The 11475-nt window shown below is 40.7% G+C and overlaps 1 protein-coding gene across 1 annotated transcript; it reads right to left on the bottom strand.

Annotated features, from left to right (window-relative positions):
* Positions 1–1487: 1487 nt before the first annotated feature.
* LOC143581615 (uncharacterized) lies at positions 1488–1995 on the bottom strand (the record flags this gene model as incomplete). The annotated part of the gene is made up of 2 exons (XM_077064367.1): positions 1627–1995; positions 1488–1534 (listed from the first exon to the last, which is right to left on the bottom strand). Coding segments are annotated over exons 1-2 (416 nt in total), but the record flags the coding sequence as incomplete, so codon positions are not given.
* Between the last annotated feature and the right edge of the window lie 9480 nt (positions 1996–11475).

Below are 11475 nucleotides of genomic sequence, written 5' to 3'. Positions count from 1 at the left end.
ATTATAATTAGTAACGGCTGATTGGTTGATTGATGCCTTTAATTGCACAATGATTTGTGTTGGGAGGTTGTTAATAGCATTCAATATATAATTATGGTTGATCAACATCTTAAAATCGTCTTTTAATATAATATTAATGATATGATGGAATCTAACATGTTGAGTAAAGATAACTTTCCTCCTTATGCTCAAGAAGTCAAACTGAATTAACAATTATGCAGTTGAAACTAGATTAGCAATTGCTTTGTCATGGTCAAATATTGTTTTAATTGGTATGTGCGTGGCGCACTAACTTTCCTGGATCGTTCATTAAGATCTGCCCAAATATCTTGGGCTGATGCAGCATACTTCACACTCGTTCTTATTTCTTTCTCCTTCGCGGTGTGTAGCCAACCTTTAATAACTAAGACGCATCTCATCCAAGCCATGAAGGTAGGATCGTTGGATTCTGGTTTCTTGATCGTCCCATCAATGAAGCCGACTTTGTTTTTTGCAAACAAAAAATTCAGCATCTCTTGGGACCAGTCGTTGTAATAGCCATCAGTTAGGAAGTCACTGACGTTTATTTGTCTGGGGTAATCTGAAGCATGTATGTAATATGGAGAGGTATGATCTGAGACCCCTCCATTGTTGTTTGTTTCTTCTTCTTTACCACTGGTCATGGCGACTAGGGTAAGGAATTATGTCGTTCGAGATTTTTGTGAGTAAGATCGATTTTTGTTAGGCTCTGATACGATAACAAAATTCGTTATGGTAGAAGATGAGATTACATGCAGAGCCGATTTGGTTATATAATACAAATATGCTACAATTAAGGGAGCAAATCAATTAGTAAATCAAGATAGTAATAACTATGGAAAATAGTCGATATGGAATGTGAGCTGGAGCAAATAACAAGTAGAAAATCAAGGAGTAATATGGGCTGGAGCAAATTGTGTTATCTTTTAAAAATTGGTAGTATACAGAAGACATCTATCTATGAATTAAGGAAAACCATGTGAAGCAAGTGAGGATAACACGTATAAAGTAGTAGAACTATACAAGTAACATAGTTAAAGGATAAAAAGAGTATGCATAGAGAAAGGGGGATGGAATGAAAAGATACATGCTTTTGTGGTGTTGGAACCTATGTCTGCAAACTTTAGTCATAGTTATTATAGGAAAAAGGTTGTAACAGCTTGTCATGGTAGTTAATAATCTTGAATGGGTGTTCAATAACATTCAATTGATTGAAACATGGAGATGAATTGCAGGGTTTTATTATACCATAATTAATAACAGCTGATTGGTTGATTGATGCCTTTAATTGCCCAATGATTTGTGTTGGGTGGTTGTTTATAGCATTCAGTATATAAGTTATGGTTGATCAACATCTTAAAATTGTATTTTAATATAATATTAATGATGATGTAATCTAACAGGTTGAATACAGATAACTTTCCTCCTTATGCTCAAGAAATCAGAAACACCAGGAACATGCCGCTCACCTTACTATCCTCCATTTTCTATCAGGATCGATGTAACTCAACCCTAACTGAATTAACAATTATGCAGTTGAAACTAGATTAGCAATTGCTTTGTCATGGTCAAAGATTGTTTTAATTCGTATGTGCGTGGCACACTAACTTTTCCGAATCGTTCTTTAAGATATGCCCATATATCTTGGGCTGATGCAGCGTACTTCACACTCGTTCTTATTTCTTTCTCCTTCGCGGTGTGTAGCCAACCTTTAATAACAACGTCGCATCTCATCCAAGCCATGTAGGTAGGATCGTTTGATTCTGGTCTCTTGATCGTCCCATCAATGAAGCCGACTTTGTTTTTTGCAAACAAAAAATTCAGCATCTCTTGGGACCAGTCGTTGTAATAGCCATCGGTTAGGATGTCACTGACATGTAATTGTCTGGGGTAATCTGAAGCATGTATGTAATATGGAGAGGTATGATCTGAGACCCATCCATTGTTGTTTGTTTCTTCTTCTTTACCGCCGGTCATGGCGACTAGGGTAAGGAATTATGTCGGTCGAGATTTTTGTGAGTAAGATCGATTTTTGTTAGGATCTGATACCATAACCAAATTCGTTATGGTAGAAGATGAGATTACATGCAGAGCCTATTTGGTTATATAATACAAATATGCTACAATTAAGGGAGCAAATCAATTAGTAAATCAACCCTAACTGAATTAATAATTATGCAGTTGAAACTGGATTAGCAATTGCTTTGTCATGGTCAAAGATTGTTTTAATTCGTATGCGTGTGGCGCACTAACTTTCTCGAATCGTTCTTTATGATCTGCTCAAATATCTTGGGCTGATGCAGCGTACTTCACACTCATTCTTATTTCTTTCTCCATCGCGGTGTGTAGCCAACCTTTAATAACAACGTCGCATCTCATCCAAGCCATGTAGTGTAACGCCCGTTAATTCCGGTTTCAAGAATTAAGGATTGTAGAGTATGTACAACTCTCGGGACTTAACCAGCGTTTCTTGGAAGCCTTTACGTCATTCCGGTACGTTAAAGAACCTAACTTTTTCTTCCATTTTGCCTTACACTTCAATTTGGAGGGGCTAGAGTGTAAAATATTATGTTATAACACATCCCAACCCTAGCCCCCATCCATTTTTGCGATCGGCAGGTAGGAGTAGCTCCAAGACCACTGATTTTCTTTTTTGCAGCCAATTCTAAGCCTTAGAACTTCAATTCAAGGTATGTAATACGATTCCCCAAGTCTTTTACACGTTAATTGGTCCTCATATTGCGCGTATTGATCGAAAAACGTCCTGTTGTAGGCTAATCGGGTGGCTGCCCAATTGAGATTTTCCGGGGCTGTTTCGAGTGAGGATTTTGCATCAACATCCCACTAGGTATGACATGTACATCATATTATAATTTCATGGCCAATCGAGGTGTTTAGGTCGGTCAATCAATTTTAGTTCGAAAACTAGGGTTTATCGGGTGTAGAATTGCAAATTGTTGAGTTGGATGCGTTAATTGATCGGGTGACCGACCGAAACAGTTTGTACAGCCCTAGGGGGGGCTTAAGGGCTTTGGAAAAATTATTGTTTTGATGCTCGGGATGTTTGGGTTAGTGCTTCGTGAATCGAGTCGGCGGTGCGCGAATTTTCGTTTAAACGTTAAAGTAAGAGTTGTAAAAAGGAACCGTCAACCCTATCAGCTCGGGTAACATAATCTTGATGAATGAAAAGATTTAAAATGGAATTTGGTCCATTCGGGGGTGATTCGTTAATAAATGGTTTTAAAGATTTATTGCACGCGCATTCGACCCGATTGGACTATCTTTGGGCCTTGGGCCAAGTTGTTGGGCCTTGTGCTAAGTGTTGGGCCTTGGGCCAAGTGTTGGGCCTTGGGCCAAGTGTTGGGCTTGAACGCCTCATTAGGCAAGAGTGTTCTTACGGTCTAGTGTAGTAACGTGCTGTGTATAATTTACTTGCCCTTACTTGTGATTGTGCACTTAGGGATTTCCTAGCTCGTTGCAGGTGTTCGATTGATTTCAGGTGAGTTCATGATGCCCTTTTTACTCTTTATACTTTTGGGCTAGCATGCACACCTAAATGTTTTCTTACATGATGAAAGGTTTTTAACGAATTTATATAGGCCTGCTAGCATATGGTAGGCCTTGGGATGTTATATATATATATATATATATATATATATATATATGTATATATATATATATATGTATATATATATATATGTATATACATTATTTCTTGGCCTATATCTGGCGATGTTGTAGTCGTTTCGACTAATGATGTTGTGTATGCCTACTTTGTGTTTGCATGCACTGATGTTACGTGTTTGGGTTGTACGTTTGCTCGACCCTGATGTTATACGTGGATGTTATATATATATATATATACTGTGATATATATAGAGATGTAGTTGAAAGGATGTTTACATATGCCTTTTGCATATGTATGTATGAGGATGTTTAGTTCTCGGTAATGAGGACTTGATGGATGTACCCCTTTTACTTTTTAAAACTTTTGGTTTGACTATCTTATCTATTACTACTGATGTCATTTATTTAAAACTTGAACTCACTCAGCTCAAGCTGACTTTGTGTGCATGTTAGTGTGAGTCTCAGGTTAGGAAGATGATGCCTTATCGCTTGGACGTGCACGAAGCTACTTGGACGGTGAAGGGCATACGGGAATTGAAGTTTTACTATTAAACATTTATTTTTGAAAGTTTTATTTAAAGATAACTATGTTGATTTTGGGCAAAAATTCCCAGGTTTTGGGAACTTATTTTATTACTTATGTTTTCCGCTGAATTATACTCTGAGATGTTTGTTTTAATGGAAAAACCGTTTTCAAGTTTAATTATTTTCTTAAGTGTTTTGTATGATTACCAACTGTGGGGTTCCCGGGATTCGGGGCCTTACAAGTTGGTATCAGAGCCTTGGTTCGAGGGATCCGAGCATCCCCGAATGCTTGGACTCGAACAATAAGAAAAGAGACCAGTATGCCCATTGCGAGTAGCTGCACGCCAAGAGGTAACTTTAAATTATTTAGTCATTCCTTTACATTTAAGATTTCACTTATGTGATTAACTGTTAAGTGTTAGATAGAGTGCTAAAATGGTTAGGGGCCGGGGGTGATTAGGACGGGCGGGTAAAGTAAACGACTAATCACACTTGATCAACGTCATTAGCAGTTTACCCTTACCTTACATGTTCTAAATGCCACTTGTACTTAATCATATTAAAACTCTGTCTTTGTAGGGATAAGTTGTCACACCCCGACTAGCACAATGCGGAAGCGTAAAACAGAAATGTAACAGACACCTCTGGTATCAACATATTGTTTATAAAGAAACATTACAAACTAATTTACAATATATTACATTTCTTCGTTCTATCATTGTTTTACAGTCTAGGCGATACAAACAAAACTAGTTCGTTAACTATACATTCTTACTACTATCGCCCTTGCTTCTATTCACATAGCATCAACCACACACTTCAGGCAAGTGACAGATCACCCAATCATTCCGATTTAGGTACACCTAAAAAGCAGTTTAAAACGGGTCAACTACTAGAGTTGGTGAGTTTCACGAGTTTCAAGAAAACAGTAATGAGTATTCACCAGTCAGCACTTGTAAGCATGAAATAAGTATGTATGTATGTAAATGATGTATGTGATGTAATTATGCTAAGCTACAGTGAAGCCTGGACTGTTCGTGCTGCGTGCCTCCATTTCCCACGCTCAATCAACCACTGTGGCCCCTTTCCGCCCACAACATGCCCCGGTAGCTACTACATAGCTGGTTCGTAAAAATAATATATGGACATGTGCAAACGGGATAATGTCTCAGCAACCGTGCTGGCCCCGCCTGGGTTTGTCAAACCAATAGTACTATTCACAAGCCACCGGCTCGAAGTTAATCACTGTGATCGTGGGGACTTTCGTGTGTTAGCACTTAGATAATTCACATCATCACATACTTCAGATAAGTATATAGATATAAGCAAACATGTTTTTCACCCCAAAAGTTTGTAAAACAGTTTAAAAGTGGGGTCATGAAACTCACGGTTTAGTAGATATTCAGTACTGTATCAGCTCGTGGTTTGTTCGGTCCGCTATCAGTAGTTCCTATAATCAATATTATAATAATATTAATATTTTAATATTATTATAATCTCAATACTAAACTGGCTTGTATAACTAATCTGGGTGTAGCTGGAACGCCCAGAAAGTGGCAATAGGCTTAGGTTGTGATGTTGTTCAATGTCTAATACTCAAAACCGAACTTGGCTCAGATTCCCGTTTTCCCAGCTGGGCCAAGTTGCTCGTTTACGCGTTCAGAAAACAGTTATGGGAAAATAAGCTTGAGTAAATGTATTGGTTAATAAAATGATTAAGTTATAAAGAAAGATCACATACTGGGGTCCTGGATTAGCCACGGGCCCGTTTCCGTTTATTCAGTTTGATTTAAGAAGAAACGCGCACAATCCACCCGGATTGTCCAGGTTTCTCATAGAAAAGTTCATTTTTACTTAATTAGTCCAAAAATATGATTTTTGATCACTCTTGGTGTTTTGATATTCCCGCAGATTCACTAGTCGCGAACTTGCCGGTGTTTATAAAAACTAAATTTGTTTAATATTCAGATTAGCATAATTAATTAACCGTTAATCATTAAATTATGAAAATTTAAACACTTATCAATTAAAATATGTATATTTTTATAAAAATATTTCTGGAATTTATTTACTGATTTATTAATTTATAAAAATTCATTTTGTCAGCTATATTTCGCCTGAAAATCGTCCGTTTACCCCAAACAATTTTCAAAAATTCCACAAAATTTACTGAATACTCAAATCATGTCCCAAAACAACCTGCATCAATTCCAGAATGTAAAAAGTTCATGCAATATTCTTTTCGGCCCAAATTCGGTTATAAAAATTCACACGAACGCAAATAAACAAAACACATTTAAACTTTTCCAAATGATCCCAAAATTCATATGTGATCAAAATACATCAAATCTGAGTTTCCAGAAAAATTTCATAATTTTTGAAGTATTTTAGCTATTTTTCCCAAATAAACGTCCCAATTCGGTAATAAATTCGCCAAATATTTTCGGATGGTCGAAAAATTACCAAATTTGAACAGGGGCTCATTGACATGGTCCCTGATGTCCCTACAAAAATTTCAAGTCCTAAAAATATGCACATTACAACCTTAACCTAAATAGCCCGTAAGCGAGTGTTTCAGCATTACCTTAGCTGGTTTGGCTCGTTTCCGACTTTTTAATCAAGTTTTCAGGTTCTTGTGCTTCTAAGAAAGCTAGGTATAAGTCCTATGTCACAAACCAAGCAATTTTTCATCAACATAACAGCCCTTAACTTAGGGTTTCGGCTAGTGCACAAAAACGAACTTTTGAACCGTAAAAACGCCGTTTCAACCCTTTAATCCGTGTTTATGGCCAAAAAAACTATCAAAACAGGTTCCTTACCGTGTTTATGATCAAAAAATGTTTATGGACCATTTTTAGGATTTTTACACGGTTAGGAATGATTTTTAGTAACCATGACATGTTTTTGTGGTATTAAACAAGTTTAAACAAGCATAAAAGCTACTTATTTAAGCCCCTTACCTTAGGGTTTGAAGGTTTTCTGGCTGGAGCAGAGCTTATGTCCAGAATTTTCAAGAAAAAAATGTTGAAAAGGTTTTGGATCTAGTTTATATGTGAAAGAACCAAAGGGGGGTGGGGGCTGCTGTTGCGATCGGGATCCACATGGGCCCACCTTGGGCCCATTTTGGCCCAAGTTTCTGATTTCTCAAGCCCAAATACGAAAGCCCGGCCCAAATTTAATTCAGGTTCGGTTTTTGGCGCGAAAAACTTATCGGGTGGTTAAACAGCGCGAAAACGAGTGTTTTTCGGCTAGTTTTGTGTAAAATTATAAAAACATACTATATGTTTGTAAAAATCAAAAATATTTTCACGGATCGCTTAAAACATTTCAAATAAGTGTTTGGTAAGTCTTTTTCGGCTTAACGGATGATACAATGCTTGGTTTGTAACTATCTTTTGCGTTTAAATCTATAGCGGGTAGTTAAACGAGCATGTTTTCGTTTAACTTGTGTGCTATCAAACTAAGACCATATTTCTAATATTTTAGCTTGTATAGATCGTATATCACTTATAGATGGCCCCCCGAGATATCTGGGTCATAACCCGACCCTTTCGGTTAATTGTTCGTTTGTTAAGCAAAAGGCGTTTATTTGATTAATCGGTAAATACGTACTGAGGTGTACCTTGTTTTGGCTCAAATGTCACATAAGTCATGGTTAATACTCGAACAACCAGGAGAGGTGGTTCTAGCGGTCGTGGTCGTGGTCGTAGGCCACGTGCCAAAGCCAAGAATGAAATTCCTACACCCCAGCAAGAAACTCCTATTCGTGAGGAGGGGGTAACCCCGCCTTAGATCCTGCTTTACGTGCGGCTATCACGGATGAGGTTTACCATGTGCTCCATAGCGCCATCCCATAGATCGTTGCTGAGTCCGTCAGGATCATGGAAGAATCACTAGTTGGTAATGGTTCGGATAGGGGAAGGAAGAGTAAGGAGGTGTAGGTCGAAGAGGAAGAGGAAGTGTATGTACCCAGTGGGGATGAAGATGAGGTGCGGACTATTAGTGTATCTACTCGGGGTTGCTCGTATGGTGACTTTAAGAAGTGTGACCCCCCTTCGTTCGATGGTACTAAAGATGCCTTGGCAGCACACCAGTGGGTAAGAGAGATGGAGGCCGTACTGAGGGTCAGTAAGTGCAAGGGGGATAATATGGTGACTTATGCTAATGCCTCGTTTCGTTTCGTTCCGAGGCATTATGTTGGTGGGATAACTTGGCGCAAGCTATGGGTAATCGTACGATTAGGAGGATGACGTGGGATGAGTTGAAGAAATTGGTTCTCGATCAGTTTTGTCCTCCGCATGAATTGGATAATATAGAACAGGAATTCTTGACCTTGGAGGCTGGTTCTATGTCGCATCGGGAGTATACCACCAAGTTTAACAAGATGGCTCGCTTATGTCCCGACTTGGTTACTCCCGAAGCCAAGAGGATTAAGAAGTACGTGAAGGGACTTCTGGTGGATATTCGTAGGGGTGTGTTGACTACCGACATGAACTCTTTTCACTCGGTGGTCACTCTAGCAGGTACGTTATATGATCAGAGGGAGAAGTTACTGCCTACCGAGAATAGGAGGGCATGGAATGCAAATTCGTACGGTAAGCGGCCAGGGGGAACAATGTTAACTCGTCCGGGAAAAGGGTAAAGACTGAGCCTTCTGAGTTAAAAAGGGATGCAGCGCCTGGTAATTGCAAGAAGTGCGGGAAGCCGCACAAGGGGGAGTGTAGGATGGGGTCTGGCACTTGTTTTCGTTGTGATAAGGTAGGACACCCTCATTTCGAGTGTCCGACATTGACCTGTTTCCGCTGTAAGGGTTCGGGCCACTTGGCATCCAACTGTCCTTCCATTAAGGTGTGGGGGGGGGGGGGTCCAGGCAGGGGACTTCCTCGAGGGGGAAGATGGATGAGAAGCCGAAGGCCAGGGCTAGGGCTTTCAACATCTCTAAGAAGGAAGCGAAGGAGGATGCGGATGTCATATCAGGTACTTTTTCCTTATTTAACTTTCATTCCACCGTTATAATTTCTTGTTCCTTTGTAATCGTATGTGTTGACCGTGTAGCTGAGCAGTAGTATAATATCGTCCCAGGTACTTTCCTATTGGATGAGTTACAGTCGTCAGTTTTATTTGATTCGGGCGCCAGTAGGAGTTTTGTAACTACCGCTTTTTGTTCCTTGTTGAATAAATCACCCGAGCGCGTAATCGATGGGTTTGAGGTTGAGGTTGCCGTAGGAAAATCCGTGTCCGTGTCTAGGGCTATTAAGGGTTGTTCCATAGAGTTGTCTGGTTATAGGTTTCCGGTGCGATTGTATTTGATGCCGCTTGGTTGTTTCGATGTGGTGCTCGGGATGGATTGGCTCGCGAATGTTGATTCTCAGATCATTTGTGGTCAGAAACTCGTTCTTCTAAGGGCCCCGGATGGGACTCGAATTACGGTCTTCGGAGATCGGAATGTTGCGACGCCACATATTATATCCATGCTTAAGGCGGGAAAGTTGATGCAGCGAGGGTGCGGGGCGTATCTGGCATATGCTATGAATGTGAATACCGAGGTGGCTACTGTCGGTGATGTTCCTATCGTTCAGGATTTCCCGGATGTATTTCCAGCTGATTTTTCAGATGTGCCGCCGGATCGCGAGGTCGAGTTCCAGATAGACCTTGTACCGGGCGCCAAACCCGTTGCCCGAGCTCCCTACCGCCTAGCGCCGAATGAAATGAAGGAGCTTATGGCTCAGTTGGAAGACTTGCTCGATAAGGGTTTTATTCGACCGAGCATCTCACCTTGGCGTGCCCCGGTCCTGTTCGTTAAAAAGAAGGACGGTAGCGTGCGGATGTGCATTGACTATCGTGAATTAAACAAGCTCACTGTCAAAAATCGGTACCCTCTCCCAAGGATCGACGATTTATTTGATCAGCTCCGAGGAACTAGTTGGTTCTCGAAGATCGACCTTAGGTCCGGGTATCATCAGCTAAAGATTCGGGAGGAAGATATTCCTAAGACTGCCTTCCGCACTCGTTATGGACATTACGAATTTCTGGTGATGTCTTTCGGTTTGACCAACGCACCTGCTGCGTTCATGGATCTTATGAACCGGGTGTGTAGACCGATGCTCGATCGTTCGGTTATTGTGTTCATCGATGACATTCTTGTGTACTCTAAAAGTGAATCCGATCACGCCGGTCATCTTAGGGAAGTGTTGGAGGCTCTGCGAAAGAACAAATTGTATGCAAAATTTTCTAAGTGTTCCTTCTGGTTACGAGAGGTTCAATTCTTGGGCCATGTTATTAACCCGAGTGGTATTCTGGTTAACCCTGCAAAGGTGGAAGCCGTGAATGATTGGGAGTCTCCTAAGTCTCCAACCGAAATCCATAGTTTCCTTGGGTTGGCGGGGTATTACCGCCGCTTTATTCCCAATTTTTCAAAAATTGCTTCTTCTCTGACCAAGCTGACTAAGAAGAGTGTTAAGTTTGTTTGGGGTACGGAACAGGAGGAGGCTTTTCTCGAGTTGAAGAACAGATTGACGCATGCCCCGATCTTAGCCTTACCTGATGGCACCGATGATTTGGTGGTGTATTTTGATGCCTCTTATCAGGGGCTTGGGTGTGTTTTGATGCAGCGAGGTCGAGTCATCGCTTACGCCTCACGGCAATTGAAGCCTCATGAGGCGAATTATCCTACCCACGATTTGGAGCTGGCGGCGGTGGTGTTTGCGCTTAAGTTGTGGAGACATTATTTGTACGGTGTTCCTTGCATGATTTATACCGACCATAAGAGTTTAAAATACTTCTTTGAACAAAAGGAACTGAATATGCGCCAACGTCGATGGTTGGAGTTGATTAAGGATTATGATTTGGATATTATGTACCACCCCGGTAAGGCTAACGTGTTGGCCGATGCGTTGAGCCGGAAGGAGAGACCGAAGCCGATTCGGGTGAAATCCTACCAGCTTATTCTCAGACCCGACATTTTGAAACAAATAGCCAACGTCCAGAATGAAGCGTTGCAGGTGGAATGGATTATGTCAGAACGTGTTTGGGGTCAGGAGAAATTGTTGGAAGACGTCGGGGACGGGGTGAAGTATAAGGATGGTCGTTTATGGGTACCGAGGTATGAGGGATTCAGAGATAAAATTTTGGATGAGGCGCACAAGTCGCGCTATTCTATTCACCCGGGCGCGACCAAGATGTACCAAGACTTGAAGAAAAATTATTGGTGGCCTGCGATGAAATTTGAGGTGGCTTAGTACGTGAGTAAGTGTTTGACGTGTTTACAAGTTAAGGCCGAGCATCATAAGCCATTTGGGAAACTTC

This window comes from Bidens hawaiensis, unplaced genomic scaffold (genome assembly GCF_021521415.1).
Source record: "Bidens hawaiensis isolate Kalapana, Puna unplaced genomic scaffold, B.hawaiensis_p1.1 tig00031116_1, whole genome shotgun sequence".
NCBI classification, from domain to species: domain Eukaryota; kingdom Viridiplantae; phylum Streptophyta; class Magnoliopsida; order Asterales; family Asteraceae; genus Bidens; species Bidens hawaiensis.
Note: the sequence above shows the minus strand (reverse complement) of the source record. Positions and strands in the feature narration are given on the sequence as shown.